This window comes from Giraffa tippelskirchi, chromosome 3 (genome assembly GCF_054371585.1).
Source record: "Giraffa tippelskirchi isolate mGirTip1 chromosome 3, T2T-mGirTip1v1.2.pri, whole genome shotgun sequence".
In the NCBI taxonomy this organism is placed as follows: Eukaryota; Metazoa; Chordata; class Mammalia; order Artiodactyla; family Giraffidae; genus Giraffa; species Giraffa tippelskirchi.
The window spans coordinates 27,836,510-27,856,424 of NC_137277.1; the positions used below are offsets into that span (position 1 = coordinate 27,836,510).

Genomic DNA, 19,915 nt, shown 5'->3' on the forward strand with positions numbered 1-19,915 from the left:
CCCTGCCCCTGAACCCCACCCAGACCTATTAGCAGGGGGCAAACAGGAGGAGGACCATAGAGGGGAGAAGGGAAAACAGGCCTGCTTGGGGTGGAGGGGTCCTTTCTCTGCCCCCAAATTCCCTGGGTGGTTAGTTCATCCGGGAGGAAAGCCATAGCCAAAAGGTAGACATAGGCTAGGCTGACACGGGGAGAGGGACACAAAGGCCTAGACACTGGGAGAGGGGCTGGGCCTGGGGTCACTCCCCCGCCAGGCCTCTCAAGGGCCCAGGATGTGACACGTCCTGCCAGCGCCAGCCTTGTGGTAGGACGGGAGGGACAGCAGCTTGCCTATAGACCCACCTCTGCTGGCCAACGGAGGTTCGAGTCGGGGCCACATGGAAGACCCCGTCAGCCCTCCGGACAGACAGGCTCTCCATCACCTTGCCCTCCGCCCCTCCACTCCCCCATGCCTACCTGGCTGCCCACCTTGGTGCAGCCCACCTGCAGGGTAGGAGGGACCACCGGACTCCACCCCATAGGAACAGTGGTGGGGCTGGGCCTGGGGTCCTGGGTTTTTTTTCCCTTCATGGTGGACTCAGGAAGCCAAGAATACACAAGAACTAGAAATAGCACATTGTTGAAGGGAAACAGGCAGCAGGTCCTGTCTCCTGAGACGCGGATGTTTCAGGAGCTTTAAATGCCCCCTCGGTGACAGCCAGGGAGAAGGGGCCATGGGGGATGCTCTGTGCTCACTCATTCATTCATCACTCGTTCAGAAGGGCCAGAGTGCCTGCAAAGGCTCCTTAGGGAAGAATGCAGGAAAACAGCCAATGGAGCTGAAGGGTAGCACCTGCATTGGGCTGCCCACCAGGTGGGGCTGTTTGGGTCTACTCCCCGCCCCCCCAAGCTGAGTTTTCAGAGTAACTGGGGGAGGAAGGGGGTGTGCAGTAGCCAACCCCATTGTGGAGGGGTTCCACCGAGCTGGCCTGGCTGCCCTCCCTCCCCACTCAGGTCACTGCTCGCTGTGTGGGGCCACCTCTCCAGGTGGAGGCCAAGTGGGGGTTTCTCTGAGCTAGCAGAGCCGGTGGGGAAGGTGGGCTCAGAGCAGCCCCCGCCTAGTCCCTCCCCGCCCCGCCCCGCCCCGCCCCGCCCCTGTCCCTCGCGGTGGCTCCAGGCGCCTCTGCCTCCCACCTCCCGCCTCTTCCCAGGTGGGGGTGGGGGTGGGGCGGAGGAGGGGGCTCCCCCAGGGGCCTGGGGTGGGAGGTAGCGGGAGAGGGGAGGGGTCCTTACCATAGGGACCGCAGGACGTTCAGGAGCAGGATGGCCCCACCTAGGGTGTAGCAGGCCAGGCGAGGGGACCCGAAGGCCTTGCTCAGCTTTCGGGTCTTGTGCTCCCATCTCGCGACCTACGTGCAGAGAGAGCAGCTGAGACCCAAGGGGCCCTTGCGGGGGGGTCAGGGGGGGGTCACATGGCGGGGGTCATGCAGGGGCAGGGTACAGGGAGGGGTCTCGGCCCACCTCCGCGGCGGGGGACTACCTGTGCAAACAGAACACAAAGTCCTTCTGGAAGCAGGTGAACACTGAAGCAGGAGGAGGCCAGGAGACCCGCGGGCAGCCCTGAGCAGCTCGGCTCCCCACCCGGGGTCCGAAAACCACTCGGAATCACACACTCCATGGTCGTGGGGTCACAGACAGTGGAGGGGAGGGAGCCTAGGAGGAGCCCAGCACCACCCCCTCCCACTGGACACGCCCACTGTCCCAGACCCTTGGCCCTACACGCCCAGAGCTTTCACTTTTTAGCCACAAAAACCTTCTTTTATTTTTCCAAATTCACCAGGCCCAGACTCTCAACCTTCAGCAGCTAATGGTGGAGCAAAGTGGGAGGGGGCTCCCCAGGGCCCCTCCTGTCTCTACTGTCCCCAATCCCCTTGCCTGTCGCTTTGGCATGAAAACCAGCTGGCCAACTCACTCTCAGTCATGAGGGCATCTGGATGGTCGGTTTTCGGGACAGGAACCTGCCCATGGTTCCTTCTGGGGGCCTGGGGGACCATCCCCCTCCAGAGTAGCTGGACCAAGGCGGGGCCGACAAAAGGGTGAAGAGAGGTCCTCATAGGGTAAAGTGTCCTCGGCCAGGGGAAGCAGCCTGTGTTCACACATGGACCCCAGGCTCAAGCCACAAGGACGGATAGGACGTCCACGCTTCCAAGAACCCAAGGATGTCAAGATTCCAACAGTAAAAATCACACCAACATCAACTCAGCACCTGACAATTTTAAGTGTTTTCACCTGAGCTCACTTAACACTCAAAACCAGCCTGGGGTGGGTGGGGTGAGATCCATTTATATGTGGGGAAGCCAGGGCTCCTCAGGAGAGACCAGAAGGGCCACCCCAGCCGTAAGAGGAGAATCTGAGTGGCTCCTCAGCTCCTAGCCTAGCACCCTTTCTGTCTGAGGGGCTCAGCTGTTCTTCAAAAATGCTGTCTTTGGCACAAAACCTTGTTCCTGGTGTGGGATGTCAAGATGCAGATTTAAAGGCCATTGATTTTTTTTCCCTCCCTGTTGACGAGGTAATGCTTTCAAAATCAGCCACGGAGTCACGTCCTCACCCCTCCTGCTGGCCAGTGGGAGGAGCACAGACCCAGGCCACCACTTGTCCCTCACACTCGGGGACCACCAGGTGCAGTGGGAGCAGGCATGTTCCTTGCTCTGCTTCTCAGAGGCCCCCCCACCGCCACTGAAAGGGACTCTTGGACAGAGTGGGGTGCATCATCACAAAGAGGTAATCACCCAAACCCAGACACCCTACTAGACAAGTGACTCACTGTCCTCCCCGAGTAGATGACATGGAAGAAAGTGAGGGGCTCGGGAGTCATGTCCACCAAGTGCAATGCCCACTGAGTGCAACGTGCAGACTTCATTTGGATCCTGATGCATACACACCAACTGGAACAAGATAGTTTTGACATAATCGAGAAGAACTGAACACGGACTGAGTATTGAATGACATTTATTATTGCTGTCCTTTCTACTTCTAGCCAAGAAGGATGGCATTTACCCACTTGCCTGAAACACACACACACAAAACAGACAAATATACAAGGGCTTTCCAAACACTGGACATGAAGGAGTGAAGGATGCTGATTTAAGCCTCACCCCATCAATAATGACATTAAATGCTTATGGCCAAACATCTCAATTAAAAGGCAGAGATTGTCAGACTGGATAAAAAATGATCCAATTGCATGCTGGCTACATGAAATACACTTTACTTATAAAGATGCAAACCAGCTAACCACAACAGGCTGGCACGACAGTCACCCTACTAACACTGGTGGAAAGGAGGCTGAGTGGTTGTAGAAATTTTAGACAAAGTAGATTTCAGAGCAAACATTATTACCAAGATAGAGAAGATTGTTTCACAGTTAACCAAGAAGACATAACATCCTAAACATTCATGCACCTGATGCCAGAGCTTACAGTCCATGAAGTAAAACTGATAAATCTGCAAAACAGAAATAGTTATTTCAATATCCCTCTCTCAGTACTGATAGAACAGGTAAGGATAAAGATTTGAATACTATCAACCAACTCGGTCTACTGACGTTTATAAAAGACCTCACTCAACAACAACAGGAAAGAAACTCATTTCAAGTGCACACAGGACGTTTACTAAGATAGATCACATTCTGGGGAGTAAAACAAGTCATGGTCAGAGTTCCCCATCACACAACCTGTGTTTTCTGAGCACAATGGAGTTAATCAGAAATTAATAACAGAAAAAGCTCTCTGAAAAAATCCCCAAACATCTAGAAACTAAGTAACACACTTCCCAAAAATCCAACTCCTGGTGAAAGAAAAAATGGAAAAGGAAACAGGAAGGATTTTGAATTGAGTGAAAATGAAAGCACAACATACCAACATTTGTGGGATGCTGCAGCTTGGGAGGGTTTATGGCACTGAACACCCACAGGAGAGAGAAGGAAGGTCTCAGTCACTGGTCTCAGCTCCCACAAGAAACTAGAGAAAGGAGAGAAAACGAAACCCATGTAAGTAGGAGAAAGCGTGGAGTGGATATCGATGATAGAAAATAGAAAAACACTAGAGAAAAATCAATGAAACCAAGAGCTGGTTCTCTAAAACCTCTACTCAGACTGAGCAAGAAAAAAAAAGACACAGATTCTCAATATCAAGACTAGAGTCTACAGACATTAAAAGGGCAAAAAAGGATACACGAAAAACTTGACACCAGTGAACGTGATCAAAGCTTGTGCAGGAAAAGAGGTAGAGGGTTCGACTAGCACACACTATATCCCCATCCACATATTCTGACATAGAGTCAAAAATCTTCACAAAAGAAAGTTCCAGGTCCAGATGGCTTCACTGGTGAATCCTACCAAACATTTAAGGAAGAAATAATCCCAATTATGTACAAACTGTTCCCAAAAATTGAAAAGGAAGGAACACTTCCCAACTTACTCCATGAAGCCAGCATTACCTGATACCAAAACGTCACAAGAAAACTAAAGAAAAAGACCCTTCCTGTACAAAATGCAAAAATTCTAGACAAAACATTAACAAATCAGCCAATGGAATCGACAATATACTAAAAGGATAATACATCAGCACAACCAAGTGAGGTTTATACCAGGAGTGAAAAGTTGGTTTAACATTTGAAAACCAATCAATGTAATTCACCATATAAACAAACTACATAAGAAGAAAACAGTATGATCGCCTTAAGAGACACAAAAGAACATTTGACAAAAATCCAACATACCTTCCTGACAGAAAGTCAGCGCGGAAGGTGTAATAGGGAACACCTTTGTCCTAACGCAAGGCATCTGTGAAAACCCTGTCGCTGACATCACCCCAGATGCTCCCATAGACCAGGAAGAAGACCTCATGTCCAGTGAAACACGCACGACTCGCAAACACCTACACAAACTGATGAAATTGACAGACAGTGCAGGATGCGCACCCCGAAAACTGAAGCTTCGCTAAGAATTTGAGAAAAGACCTCAATAAACGGAGAGGGACTTCCCTGGTGGCCCAGCAGTGGTTAAGACTTCTCCTTTCAATGCAAGGGATGTGGGTTTGATCCCCAGTCAGGGAGCTAAGACCACACAAGCTTCGAGACCAAAAAAACAAAACATAAAACAGAAGCAATACTGTTACAAATTCAATAAAGACTTTATAAATGGTCCACATCAAAAAAAATCTTAAAAAAATAAAATAAACAGAGTGTCCGTGGGTCTGGAAGCTTAACATTAGTAAGAAGTCTATTCTCCTTGATCAGTCTATAGATTCAACTTGACCCCAATCAAAATCCTAACAGGCTTTTTGCTGCAAATTGACAGACTGGTTCTAAAATTCTCACAGAAATGCAAAGCGCTCAGAATAGCCAAAACAAATGAAAAAGAAGAACAGAGGGGGGCCAACTCGGCAGATTTTGAGCCATGTTATAAAGCGACCGGGATCAGGACTGTGGTGCTAGTGCAAAGGCAGACACATATTGACCATCAGAACAGAACAGGGAGTCCTGAAGTAGGACCACGTGTGTCAGGTTGACTGATCTGTGACCAAGTGCGAGGGCGATTAGTTCAGAGGACACAGGGTAATGGTGCTGGGTGTCACACGCAGAACCCGTAACTCAGACCACACACAAAAATGAACACCAGCGGGTTAGAAGGCTGAATATGAAACCTGAAACTACAAAACTTCTAGAGGAAAACGTACTAGAAAATCTGTAGACCCTGAGTTATGTAGCGATGTCTCAGACATACCTGACTTGCAGAGGAGGAGGTGTGATGAACAAACCTCAGGGTGCGGCCGGGGCTGCCATCACTCTACCCCACCCCAGGAGACAGCGAGCTGCCCTTCACCTCCCACTGCAGGGTCTGGGCTAGGGTGGCCTGGAGGCTCTCAACTGGCAAACTCCTCAGAGGACGGCTCAGCTGTGAGGCCCCACCAGCAGCCCACCCTGTCTGACCCACCCTCCCTGGGCCCACGACGGGGCCAGTGCTGGAGACACCCCAACTATGCCCACCTGGAGGCAGCTGGAAAGCCCCCCAGCACCCCCACAAGAAAGCTAGTCACACCCTCAGTAGGCCACGTGGCAGCTGCATGGCCTAAGAGCCCCAGGCCCAGCAGGGCCAGGCATCCCAACAACGTGGTCTTTGCTTAAGCGACCCAAGTGCCCGTTTTTAAGTTTTACATAATCAATACACTAAACAGACAGGGAGACTTCTTACTGAGAGAGGTCCTCAGGGATTCACCTAAATGTGCAGGTTTTCCTCCTGCACTTACAGTGTTTGAATGACCCAGCATTTTAGGATCTCTTTAAAATTTTAAATGAAACAAGGCCCACTGGTATGAAGCCACTGGGAAAACAGCCAAGGAGCGAGTGGCTCTTCAACTATTAACCAAACACAGCAAAACCCAGGCTTCCCTCTCTGATCAATATTTACATGGACTTCAGCCCCAGCAAGGAAATTTGGCTGTGTTGGTGACAGCTGGGTGGCTGTGTGGGTACGTGGGTTTGATAAGTGGCTGGGCCTCCCCCGGCATCGGCAGGCTGGGCGGGACACACCACCGACACCATCACTAACACCAACATCAGTGTCAGCCCAGCATGAGCACCTACGGCCAGGAGGCTTCTTTCTTTTTTTTTTTTCTGAGATAAGAGTAGTTTAGAAGAAGAGACTCTTTCAGGGCAGATTTAGAGGTAAAATAAAATTCATTGAGACAGAGGACACTTCCATCGTCCTGGAAAGTTCCCCTCAACCTCCCCTCGCCCCTGCCCACCAGCCTCTTGCTCCGGTTTCTGCCCCGTCCAGCCTTCTCCAGTGCCTGTCCATATGGAAGCGCGCCTTCTGCAGCCACCCTCCTTCAGCCACCAGGCCATCCCGGGTGCTGTGCGTGGATGGACCTCAGCTGGCTCCACACCCCCCGCCAGCGCCCTACAGCACACATGGCTGCGGGGCTGGGGGGAAGCCAGGCTTCAGTGCCCTGGGCGCCTGTGCCCGCCCACCCCCCCCCCCTGCTGTGCAACCCCCAGGAGGGTGGACAGGAGACCCTCAGGGGGCGCTTCCCACAGTCCACAGCCTGAGGCTCAGAGTAGGTGGGGGCAGGACTCCTGCCAACAGACAGGGAGGAGCTGAGGCCTGGGGCACGGAGATCCCCTCCCCAGATTGGAGAGCGACACAGAAAGGAAAGGGGTGAGGGGTCCAGGGCAGAGGTAGCCAGTGGGGCCACAAGCAGGGTGCAGGAGACTTCCGGGGAGGGTGTGGGGGAGCGGGGAGAAGGCCCCAGAGATCAACAGCTAAGCGTCCATGTTCCAGGTGAAACCTCAGTGTTCAGAGATAGGAGGGACAGAGCGGGGCTGTGGCCAGGGCTACAGAGAGGCCTGCTTGTGAGCCCCGTGCCCAGAGAGGATGGGCCAGGGCCCAGAGCCGCCTAGGAGAAGGTGCTGTGGGGCCAGCGAAGCCCCCCGGGGAATATCAGAACATCATCGCTGAGCCCGAGGGTGCAGCTAATCCTCTTAGCCCCCAGGGGCAAGCGCTGCACTGAGCAAAGTGCTTTGCCTAATTGTGCTTCTCACAATTAATCCAGGAGAGAGGCAGGTCTCCATGGACTGAGGTGACACAGCCTGAGGAGGCCTGGCTCGGAGGGAGGGAGGCGGCCAGCTCAGGCCACCAAGGGCGCTCACCCGGCCGGGGCCCTCATCCCGGCTCACGTCCAGGACGTACCTGGCCAGGCGTTGGGCTAGGAAGGGCCTGTCTCTTGGCCACCACTGGCCTCCCCGAGTGAGCTGGCCAAGGCAGGGCCTCGCATTTGGTGGGACTGTTTTTCCAGGAAGAAAGGCGGGAGCACGGCCTGAACCTTTCAGCCAGGATGACAGCCCCTCTGGCACCGGGTGTGAGCGGGACGAGGGCCTGGAGCCCTCCCGGCCTGAGGTTATCAGCGGCACAGGTTCCTGTCCGTCAGGAACGCAGCCCCCTCTGGGGGTCCTGATGCCAGGAGGGCTTGGGGACAGGGTGCTGCTCCTCCTGGCTGCCTCCCCTCTGAGGCTGGCCTCCCGCTGCCTCTAAGTGGGTTCCTCAAACCCAGCGTGGTCCCCAGAACAGCGGGGTGGCCACCGAGTCAGAGTCTGCACTTCCACCAGACTCCTGGGGTTGTGGAGAAGCGCTGTGCTGTTCCAGGACAGGTGGGGGCCCGGAAGTCGTTGGCCCCTGACTCAGCTCCTCCATTGCCAGCCCTGGGCCCCTTGGGGTACACTCACCACCCTGCTGAAACTCGACTCCTCGGGCCCTAGCTGGTGTGTGAGCTCTCTCCACCCATGGGATGACCCCTGAAGGTTGCTGTCCTAGAAGCAGTCATGGCATCGCACACCCCTGGGGCCGGCTGGGGTTGGAGAATGGCTGGAGGCAGACAGCAAAACCAAGCTCCTGCTTTCCTCAACCCCTGAGCTTGACCATGCACAGCACTCTCCAGGGGACCCTAGCAGCAGTCAGACACTTGCATCAACAAGCTCGAAGACAGAGTTCCCCCTTTGAGGGGTCCCAAGAGTGCCTTCCCGGGAGAAGTCAGCACCTCTCACAGAACACAACACCAGCTGGGAGCAGCACCTGCCGGGGACCATCTCAGTCCCTGCCACTGCCCACCAGAAAAGCGTCTCAGTCTACACGCAAGGGAGCAGAGGCACAGAGAGGTTAAGTGACCCACCCAAAGCCACACAGCTGGGAAGTGGGAAAGTCCACCCTTGAACACAGAGCCTGTTTCTAACCACTAAGTCCCTGGGCCTCCTGGCTATCCCTTCCCCAGGCATTCCCCACCCCTGATTTGCTGGCACTGAGCCCCACTTCCTGGGGGGCAGGTTGGGGGCCCAACGGCCTTCTCCCATTAGACCAGGAATTTGCCTGTGTGAAGCCAGGGAAGGGGGGGGTGGGGACGCATCCCACTGCTCTGCAGAAGCCTTCAGTGTTTCCATCACGGGAGCTAGAAATGCTGGTAGGACCGAGAACAGGTGCACTGGTGGTGGAGGTGACAACTCTGAGCTCCTTCCTGAGCCATCCTGGCCCCAGGGCCTCGGCCCCACTGGACATTTCCCAGTCATGAGGGCCACGGCACGCCAGCTTCCTGAGGGCAGCCCATCGCCAGGTCCCTGAACAGCCTCACCCTGCAGAGCTGGACTAGTCCTGGATACTTCGGGCAGGCCAGACAGAACCACCAAGACAGAGCCCAGCCACGTGGGTCAACCCCAGGCCCCTCAGCCCATGCAAGAGGCCGCAGGCCCTGTGTCCCTGACATCCATCTGCCCAGACACCACGGCTTCCTGCCCATTTCTGCCACCTGGAGGGGCTGCCCCCGCCCTTTGCATGCTGTCGGCCACAAGGGAGGCTCTCCTCCGGCGGCCTCTCTGCCTCGTCCTGTGACCTGGGCCCCGCCCTCACCACATGCAGACTCCCCACCGCAGGGTCTGGACGGCCTCTCCTGTCCCCCTGTCTCCGGGGTGAGCTGTGACTCAGCTACTCGTTCCAGAACACAGAACAAGCCCTGCTTTTGCTTCCAAACTTTGCTCATGATGTTCCCTCTCCTGATAATGAGGCCGTGCTGAGGCAGGAGACGTCCTCAGCTTTGGAGACGTGGGGACAGCAACCGTGCAAGGTGTCCTGGGACCCGGGTGACGCGGGCTGCTCTCTGTTCCGAGGATGTAAATTTTGCCAATTAAAAGCAATGTTCTTTCTGCCTCCCGTCCTCAGGAGTCTCTGCCCTGTCCCCTCCATCCTCGGGCCCACATGGTGCACCTTGCTCCCTACTGTGGCATCTTCTGAACCCCGGAGTCTTTCCAGAGGCACCCCCACCCCCGCAAGCAGCCTGGGAGCCACAAGGAGCTGCTTCGGCCTCCCTGAGCCTCCTGGGCATCCTGTGTGTGGACACAGGCTGAATCCCCAACCCGCTAAAAGCCCACATCCGTGGCTGCCTCTACGTGTGCGGGCGCCCAGTCGGAGCCATGAGGGGGATGGAGAGCAGTGACGGTGTTGGCGAGAGTGTGTCACTCAGCCCGGTCATGGCAGGAGCCTGCAGGGCCCGTGCTGCTCAGCAGCCTGGAACCCACCAACTCACTGAGCACTCGTTCAAATAAGCTGGGGCCCTGGCAGGTGCAGCGGGACTTTCTCAGCAGAAGAAAGTGAGGCTGTGTGCACATGGCCAGGCTGGGGACGGTGGGTGTGACAGACTGTCATACACAGTCCCACTGGCCACCAGCCTCTGGCCGAGGACCAGCACAAAGATGCTGGGAACCAAGTGAGCCCAGGGAGGGGGACCCCACTGTTCACCCTGGGTGGGGTGGGAATCAATACCACCTTGGTCACCTCTGGGGTTCAGCTGGTAACAAGGGAAGAGGGGCTGCCATCCCAGGGGAGGGCTGTAGCCCATGGCTTATGACCCGAGGCCTCCACCAAGTCCCAGAGCTCCTGAAAACTGCTGGGCTCCTGTACTGACAGGCGTACCCGGGCTCTCTCAGCTGCTGCAGTGCTGAGCTGGGGTCGTGCCCTCTGCCACATGCCTAGCCGGCCACTGGGTGCTGTGTTCTTTCTTCTCCTTTTAAAGGACAGAAACGAGGTGGCCGGCGGCTGGGCCTCTGCACAAGTCTACGTGATCTTCAGGGCTGAGCCTGGTGGCCCCCTGAGACTGGGGGAGCCCACGGTTCCTCAAGGGCCAGAGCTGAGCACCCCTCCTGTTGCAGGTGCTGACAGCGGGGCCCGGCCTCCTTGGGGCAGAGACTCGGGACAGTTAATCCAGCACCCACGGGCACCAGAGGGAAGTGTTTACAGAGCAGCCCAGGCCGGGCCAGGCTCCCCTCACTGCAGCCCAGGCTCCCAGCAGCTGCTGGGCATTGAGGAGACCAGGGCAGCATGGTCTCTGCCCTCGAGGCCTCCAGTGTGGGCCAGGCACGCCAAGGATGTGATCACCAGAGAACAGGTGCTGGGAGGAAGGATAATTTGGCATGGGGGGCATAGGGAGGCCTCCCTGGCAGATGACCCTCACTGGAGGCCTAAGGGCTGAAAAGGAGGCCCACACAGTGCAGAGAAAAGGGTCCTGCAGCAGGAGCAGGTAGCCTGCCACGCTCCGGGGCACTGTCCTGCCCAGACCAGCGAGCCCTATCCAGCTGGCCAGGCCGCGTGCCGGCATCAGTGCAGGGTGGACAGAGTGGGCCGGGGTTCCGCTCTACACCTCGGACATGGTATTTGGCAGGTAAGGTATCTTTATCAGGGAGACCCAGAGGTGCTAGCAGGGACAGGCAGTCTCAGCAACAAGGGACATCACACATCCAGAGGAGACAGCAGAGCTGAGGAGCCAGAGACAGAGGGAAATTCCTACCCCAGATCCAGCAGGTCAGAAGGGCAAACACAGGGGCCAAGCCAGGGAACCCATGACGGCCAGGCCCATCGGCACCACCCCACCAGCACCACCCCACCTCACAGGGACTGCGGCTGATCAGGACCTACCATCCACAGACCAGACTCAGGAGCTGCCTGTATCCAGTGGGGAGCAGGTACAAGCCTGGGAGCTTAGGCGGGAGGGGGACCCATGGTGGAAGATTCAAGAGGCATTGAGAAGGACGAGGAGTCATCATGCTCGTGGCCCACAGACCCCATGGTCAGTGGCCAAAGGTGTGGACACAGGCATCGAAGACGGGCAGAAGGCCCATCAGGCAGTGGACGTAGAGGTGGCACTGGCTACACACATGCCCAATCTATGACGTGTCCAGAGGTCTCCCTGACCCGGCACTGGGTCCAGCTCTGCAGTGACCGCAGCCTAGCCTTTTACTTTGGACCTGAGTAAGTTTCTGTTAAAGTGGCAGAGACAGAATGGGGGTCCCCGTGTCCGGCTACTGCCCCCCTCCCCACGAGGCTGTCACCCCCCAGACCTGCTGCCCACTTGTTACAACTGCAGCTGAGAAAATCCACCCCTTCCTTGGGCAGAAGCTGTGCTTTCCCACTGGGCCTGAGCGCTGCAAGGCGGTACGTCCTGGTCATGGCCACGGACCACCTGGGCCTGAGTCCTTCCAGAGGCTGTGGAGACGCAGCAGCGGCTCCCCCCGCCCACCCCACCCCCAGCAGAGAGGCACAGAGAGGCTTCATCCTGATGGAAACCCAATCCCCTTCACAGAGCCGTGCGACTGGGGACAGTCTCTCCTCGCTGGGTACAGCCTGGGTCAAAGTACCGTGTTCTGGGCTAATCTTCCCCCTCCAGCAGGGCAGGAACATGCCTGGGACCTTGGCGAGAGGCAGTGATCACGGCTCTGTGTCCCCGAGGATGCACAAGACAGAATACAGAACAGTGCGGTCCCGCCCGCAGCGCGCTATCTCCAGGAAGAGCCTGCATGGCCTCCCGAGGGGCTCAGGGACTCCTGTGGCACCTGGGGGTCAAGGATCATGCACGAGCCACCTGGCTGGTCGGGCTCCATTCGGCCTCGGGACACAGGGCCTGGACCCCCGGCCACCTCCCCCATCAGAGCCTCACTGCCCCGGGACCTGGAGCTGCCAGGTCCCGAAGTGGATCCTGGACGTAGGCAGATAAGCAGGACGAGCACATTTGCTCTAGAGCTGTTTATGGGCCAAGTCTGAGGCCAGGCGCTTGTCCACCGGCAGAGCCCAGTGAGCTGAGGACAGCACATCCCCACGAGGGGCTGAGAGAGCTAAGAGGCCTCTGGAGGCCAAAGTCCCCACGGAGGGGTCATGGGAACAGGGCCCAACACTTAGGAAACCCCAACACAGGCCGGTTCCCACAACTGCTCTGAGGTCAGCGTTCCCCAGTTTTCTGAAGGAGAGGATGAAGGGCCTACTGGGCCTGCCATGGGAGCAGGAGGCATGTCAGTGCACCTGAGCCTCGACGCAGAGCACGCCCAGGGTTGGGGGCAGGGGACAGACAGCCATTCTCACCATCCACCATCTGCAGACCGTGGGCCGTGGGCCATGCACATGAGTGGCCAACATTTAAACTTTCAACATATTAAATTCAGAGAGACCAAAAAAAGAGACCCTCCTCCCCCCGGGGGAGGGGCAGACAGCAGAGACCCCAGGGGAGTTGGAGCCGACAGATCCTACATCTTCAAAGCCAAGGAGATGGGGGGTCGTGTGCTTTTTCAGGGTGAGCCCGGCCCCCACCAGGGAACAATGACTATTGCTTCCAGTGGACATGGCTGCACTTCACACACGATTCTAAGGAGCCCCAGACAGCAGGTGAGGCAGGCCAGGAGGGAACAGCAGGTGAGAGGCAGGCCAGGAGGGAGATGCGGGCAGCAGACATGTCAGTAGGTGAGGGGTCAGAACCACTGGATGAGCACCGGGCCTGCCTCCCAGCCTGGCCCCCCCTACCTCCGCTGTGCCCCAGCCTCTTGAGCCCTTGGGCTCCCAAGGAGAGCAGGGCCGGGGCGACCTAAGTGTTTCCCTGACCAGTTCAGGCAAGTATTGCCCGAAGCAGGTTCCTCCCAGAGGTGCTGGACAAACCTGCCTCGTCCACCCAGTGACTTGCCCTCCAGCAATGGAGGCCATGGCCCACCCGCTGGCCAGTCCCTCTCTGTGTCTCCACTGAGCTCCGCCTGGGAGCGGCCCCGAAAGAGCAGCTCTGTTCCTGTCCACTCCCCCGCCTCTGAGGCCACCGGTGGTGCCTCCCCCACCCCAGGGAACGTGCTGGCTTCACAGCTAACAAGGGGTGAGGCCGGGTTGTCCTTGTTCCCTCTCTAATTCTCCTGCTGTTCTGACATGCACACCCAAGGTCTAAAATTAGGCCATTGGATCTCACACCTGACTTTCCGAGCTCCTGGGGAAGGGGGGTCAGCGCTGACCCAGGAAGGTGTCAAATCTGCATCAGGAACAATGTCTTCTGGACACGCTGCTCCGTCCACCGGGTGGTGGGCCGCCTGCCTGTATGCCACGGCCCTCGGGGTCCCAGCCCCCCAGTCACCATTTGCACAATTTCAAACATGAGGGCGCCTGGCAGGAAGGAGGATAAAAAGGCTGTGAGGTCCCCGCCGTGTCCTCGGACTGAGCGCTGAGACCCCCTGCAGGCCATGCTCAGACCTGGGACAGAGAACCAGGGTCAGGGCTCCAACTGCCCCCAGATGGGAAGACCTAGCCAGTGCGCTCTGCCCGAAACCTGGCCGCCAGGCTGCCGTCGGGGCTCAGCTATGGGAGGGCTGAGCCTGCGCTGGAACGCCCTCCCACTGCTATCGGGGTTCGTTTTGGAGGAACCCGGAGGTGCTCCCAGCAGGGCCCTGCCCCTGCCTGTTGCATCCATGGGGCCACCTCAGGGAGGTCACGGTCCTGCCAGCTGAGCAACCTGGTGCTTTTGACCACATCTCCCCTCTCCCCTGCCTGCTTCTCAGGAAGCAGCTCCTGCAGCAGCTCTGGCTGTCAGTAGAAGGAGACAGCTTCAGGCGGCCAAGACCCTTCACCTCTGCCACCAGCAAACCTGTGAGACCTGGCCGCTCCCTTGGCAGCAGCCTCACAGTCAGGGCTGACCCTTTCACGCTTCCTGCCCCTCCTCCAAGCCACCTGCTACAGGCTCCAGAGACACCGATGTGGCATCCAAGTGTGGCTGACAATGGAGCAAGCTAAGCCGCAAGTGGAGCCCTGTCACTGCAGGATGGCACCATTGCCCAGGCAGCCCGGCCACAAAGAGTGACCAGGAGAGGCCACTGGAGAGTGCCAGGTGGCCGGAGAGGAGGAGGGGTGGTAGCTGCCAGCCAGCTGCAAGCGAGCTTCTAGTCCAACCTTGAGACGCTGATGACTGTGCCTGTTTTACAGATGAGAAAACCAAAATTTGTCTCAGAGAAGCCAAAATTCCCACCCAGGTCCAGGTCAGGAGGCCTCAGCAACAGGACAGGCCAGTGTGCTTAGAGGCCCATGCCCCTCCCCAGGCTGGAGAGATAAGCCGGGAGGACTTAGGGGGCAGGGGCACAGCTGCACTTGGCTTCTGGGGCCAAGCAGCCAAGGATGGGCCCAAGGTCACCAGAGCCTTCCTCCCCCTGGCACCCCTCCCAGGTGGCTGCTTCTCAAGGCCACCCCACAGAAAGCCCACACACTGTCGGGGGGGGTGCACACCAGCCCGGCAGGCATACCCTAGGCTGCAGGGGGCAGGGCCACAAGGCTGGACCCCCAGCAGGTACCAGGAGGGCCTCTCCTGCCAGCAGGGCCCCTGGTCCTGCCCCAGCTGGGTCAGCCAGCCTGCCACTTAGGGCTGTGTCTGCACTGGGCAGGCCCTCCTGGAGGGGGGCCAGGGAAGAAGGGGGGCCCTGGGGAGGAGGAGGCCAGGGAAGAGGGGGTAACGCACAGGAGCAGGAGCCCCGGCTACCAGGCTTGGCTCTGCTCTCACAGCTCTGTGACCTGGGCAGGTCAAGTGACCTCTCTGGTCCTTAGCTGCCACTTCTGAAAAAACGTGGGGTGGACCCGCCCATCCCCCCCAGGAGTCTGCACATCAAATCCATTTGGGGAGGTGGTGACAACAATGCTTAGTCCCAGGATGCCCATCAGTGAGTATACCTGCCCCCAGCACCCCCAGTCTCAGGGCTGTCCTGCCCCCCTCGCTGCGGTGCAGCCCCCTGGTCCCCCACCCAAGGCTGGTGGGGACATTGAGAGCAGCTGGCTGACCCCCACCCGCCACCTCGCCCAGGACCTGCAGGCCAAGGCTGGACTCTACAGAGCTGAGAGCAGAGGGACTGGGCAGGGGAACTCTGTCTGCACCCCTTCCTCCCATGCTCCCCAACGCTAAGCAGTGCTTATGCCTGACACCCTGAGAGAGGACAGGGAAAGCTGAGGGCGGGCAGATTCACTTCCATCCCCGCTGGGCACAAAGGTGGGTCTGCCCTGAGGGGGATGGGTCCCAGAGGCAGTGAGGACAGGCCCAGCCCCGGGGTGACCCCCCCAGCTCATCATCTCCCAAGGCAGCCCTGCTCCCTGCAGACTGGTCGTGGGCACAGGGACTGCCCTCCAAGACTGGTCAGAGCCTCAGACAACAAGCATGGGATTTGGACAAGTTTAGTCTAGTGACCTTTGCAGCCCCACTCCCCACCTTCCCCTGGTTCCCCAGACTCATCAGGTGGCCTGGTTCTCCATCACGCTCTGCCCAGGACTCTGGGTCCGGCCCCTCCTCTCTCATGACTTCTGTCCCCTGGAGCCCACACTCCAAGGCTGACACCTCTTTGGAGAAACTACAGGGATCTCAGGTCCAGAAACACTGTGTGCCCAGAGGCCTTCCCTGAGGTGCCCTGGGCATCTAGTCCCAGGATCTTCGGGCTAGTCCTTGACCACCTCCCACCCTGGCCCCCTTGAAGCTCAGGGAGCCAGGGCAGGGCCAGGAGGCAGGATCAGAGGAAACGAGGCAGGAATGGGCTCTCACGGCTGCTCCTCCTGGCCAAGTGTGGCCCAGGCTTCCAGACCCTTCACACCCATTCCCCTCCCCCTGCCGCCTGGCAGCCACCCCTGGAGGTGAGCTGGACAAAGGCCACCCCTTGCCCCCAAACCCCCCAGACTCAGATGAGACAGCTGAGGCCCAGGCCAGAGCAAGCGGGCAGTAAATAGAGACAAACCCCACGCTTTGGACATTTTCCCTGAATCTCAGACGGCCTCAAAGGAGGACCAGGGAATGGGGCAAAGCTGACGACACAGCCAGGCTGGCACTGTGAGGTCAGCGGGAGGACCTACTACTCGCCCCCAATGGAGAAACTGCCTGGCCTCTGGCCCCCCAGGCCACTCAGGGCTAACCCACAATAACTTACTGGGCCAGGCCCTGCCCTCAGCTCCCCAGAGCCCTTGGTCTAAGGGAGGGAGTGAAACACAGACTCACAAGGATCAGGGCCCATAGACGTCTGCTGGGGCCAAGGCTCGAGGAGGGCTGGTGGGAGAGAGGAGGCCCTTCTCGGAGGGAGCAGACCCTGCAAAGGCAGGGGGTGTAGGTGGCACGCGAGGAGACCCGGGGGTTGTGTGTCATCAAACTGCCCCTCCGTGCAGCAGGGACCCCAGAGATAACCCACCAGCTCCCCACACCTGTCCTACCAAATCAACACAAGCTCGGATGCAAATGCCACCCCACTGCCCGCCACGACCTCCAGTGGTGAAGCACCCTAGGGGAGGCGGTTCGTCTACCCCCACACCCCGGCAGGACTGAGAGGAAACTCAGGCTGTACCCCCGGAGCGTCAGGACCCAGGAGGAGAAGCAGCCCAATCAGGTGGGGTCTCGCTGGGACTCCCTCCTCTCTCCCTCGCCTGCCACACGGTCTGGGCACCTGGCGAGCTACCTGGTACCATACGTACCAGTCACCATGTATGCTTAACCGCCGCCCTGCTCAGACCCTAGACTCTAAAGTTACCCGGCCGCTGCCTGCTGCCCCGCATGGCTCTCCCTTCAGGGCTCAGGCTATGGGGCAGGAAGGGCTGCTTGCATCTGAGGACACATGTCCATGTCCTAAGAAGCACACGCACACACATGCCATGGCACATCCAGGCCAGAGGAGAGAGCGTGGGTCCTGGTGACACTGGGCTGACTGTCCCCACTAGGAGCCGAGGCCAGAAACCCCACAGCTCTGCAAAAATCCAGCTTGGCGTGGAGCCCAGTGGGTGCACAGCCGTGCCCTCGGAGTCAGACACTGAGCCAGACAGGAGCAAGGGTGTCAGACAGCCTGTCCATGCCCAGCCCAGCTCCCCATGCTCACATGTGCACACGCATGGACAGCCACGTGTGTACCTCTCACACACATCTCGCCACTGCCTGAGCACACAACCAGGGTGCAGGCCAGCACTCAGGGTCCTCTCTCGGGACTGCCAGCCTGTCCACCTCCCCACCCACCCCTGCCTGGCTCCTCCCGAAGCTCAGTCCAGCCAAGGAGCCCTGACCCTGCTGGCCACCTGCCTCCAGGACAACTCCAGACGCCAGCTTCTGTGTAACTGCTCACTGGTTTCAGGCTTTTGGCCCCTAGAGCTGGGGGAGAGTGTCCCTGCTGTTCTGGACTACCCAGCCTGTGGTCACGTGTCACAGAAACTAGAGGGGCATGTGGAAAAGGGCACAAGTCCTTCCCCTCAAGGAGACCAGTCTGTCAGGATGGAGGGATGATACGTTGACCAGGGCGTGTCCCTCCCCTCAAGGAGACCATTCTGTTTGTCGGGAGGGATGGCACATTGACCCTGGCCTCTTTGTGATGAGCAGCCCCGCCCCCACCCTGCTCCCACTAGATGAAGAGAAGACCTAACTCGTCAACCAAATGCAAATATGTCCTGTTCTGCCCCGGGGACCGAGCGGCCACCTGAGATGAAGAAAGCCTGGAACAGCGTGTGCCGACGCCCTGAAGGTGAGCATAAGGCGTCCACAGCTCTGCCAGCCAGTGCCTCAGGGGGTGGCCTCTCCCCCGCCCCCAAGATGATGCTGCAGACAGCAGACTAGAGGCCCCAAAAGCTTCCCCTCATCCTGCCGGGGAGGGGCGTCTCCCAGAAGGGCTGGCAGAGGGGTGGCCCAGAGCCCACTGCCTTCCGTCCACCTCTCACCCCACCCCCGCGAGGCCCTGCACCCACAGATGACCTGGCGTGGGTCTGCCACCCAGTTCACTTGCTGTGGGTTCCTTCCTGCTCCCCAGTGCCCTTCAGCCCAGGGGCTACAGACCACTCTGAGGGAAGCTTCATTTGGGAAAAGTGACCATGGCTATGGAGTACATCTGGTGCTGCGGTGGGAGATTCACAAAAAGATGGCTTTGTTGTGCACGTAGCAGGAGGGGAGCAAACCCCAGCCAAGACCTTCCAACTCACTCACCGGAAGAGCGTGGCCCCACAGGGCACACAGGGCAGCCCTGGGCTGTCTGCTAAAGCCAAGATGTGGCAGGACCCCAAGGGGAGGGGTGTCCTCCCCAGGTGCCGACCTTGGCGGGGAAGCAAGAGGATGCTCCCATGCTGACCAGAGGCAGATGGGGAGGGAAGAGCCGCTAGTCTATCCATCCGTCCACTTGTCCGTCCATGCAGCCCGCCCTGGGTGCACTTACCACATTCCAGAAGAGCGGATTGAAGACAATGGCAAGGACGGCAGCCACAAAGTGGGGTTCCGAGAGGTCCACGTAGCCGAGCAGCTGGGTCATAATGCAGGGGTCTGCCTGAAGGGACAGAGTGGCGTCAGTGGGAGACCAGCCTGCCCCACCCGGCCCTGCCTGGCCAACATGGGAGAGAAGACAAGCCCAGAGCTCAGAAACAAAGTTACCCTCCGGGAACAGGCCAGTAGGCTCGGGTGCGTCCAAGTCTGGCAAAAGTTACTACAGTGTAATCTCATAAATCTGAAGATAAAAAGCAAAACCCAGCCAGCCGTGTTGTGCCTGTTGGAGGGCGGTTGGGCCACAGCGGAAGCCAGGGAGGAAATCGGCGACTCTGAAGGTGAGTGTCCAGCACCTGGTGGGGCAGCGACCCCACTGGGGTAACCAGGACCCTGCAGAGGTGTTTAGAGCAACCCAAGGGGCCCACACCCATGTGAGGATGCTCAGCATCTGACAACCAGATGAAAAGAGCAGCAGTGGCTTTTCCCACCTGCTGGACTGCGCTCCTGAGTGTTGGTGGGGGGTCCCCAACTCCAGGCACCGGCCCTGGGAACATACACGTGTGCACGGCTGCTCCTACTGGCACACATGGAACATATGTGCATCACAGGAGCTTGGGAAAACCAGATGCACCATTCCCAAAGCAACTAGAGAATTTAAACAGACCAGATCTGTGCCAACTTGCCTTGTTTTCAAATACATGTCAAATGGACAAGGAAGCTGCAGCGCCACAGAGCCCTTGTACATTTTCAGATCTACCACCACACAGCTGAGTACCCCTCCTGTGCCTGGGCCGGTCTCCCCCACCTCCTCCCTGTCCACCCTCTGGCCACTCACTCTTTGTGGCCCCCACCCACTCCATG

The 19,915-nt window shown here is 58.3% G+C and overlaps 1 protein-coding gene across 8 annotated transcripts in view; it reads right to left on the reverse strand.

The window, feature by feature from the left end:
- Positions 1-19,915, reverse strand: part of PEMT (phosphatidylethanolamine N-methyltransferase) — a 35,087-nt gene that overhangs the window by 6,085 nt on the left and 9,087 nt on the right. For 3 of the 8 annotated variants that reach the window (XM_081583478.1, XM_081583477.1, XM_081583479.1), the window contains exons 2-5: positions 19,011-19,118; positions 3,896-3,997; positions 2,803-2,923; positions 1,272-1,387 (exon numbers count right to left, since the gene is read on the reverse strand). In XM_081583478.1, the coding sequence (XP_081439604.1) occupies positions 1,272-1,387; positions 2,803-2,923; positions 3,896-3,997; positions 19,011-19,015 (344 nt within the window). In that variant the 5' untranslated portion in view covers positions 19,016-19,118. The remainder of the gene's footprint in view (positions 1-1,271; positions 1,388-2,802; positions 2,924-3,895; positions 3,998-19,010; positions 19,119-19,915) is intronic. The other 5 variants (XM_081583482.1, XM_081583475.1, XM_081583480.1 and 2 more) reach the window with 3 other exon arrangements.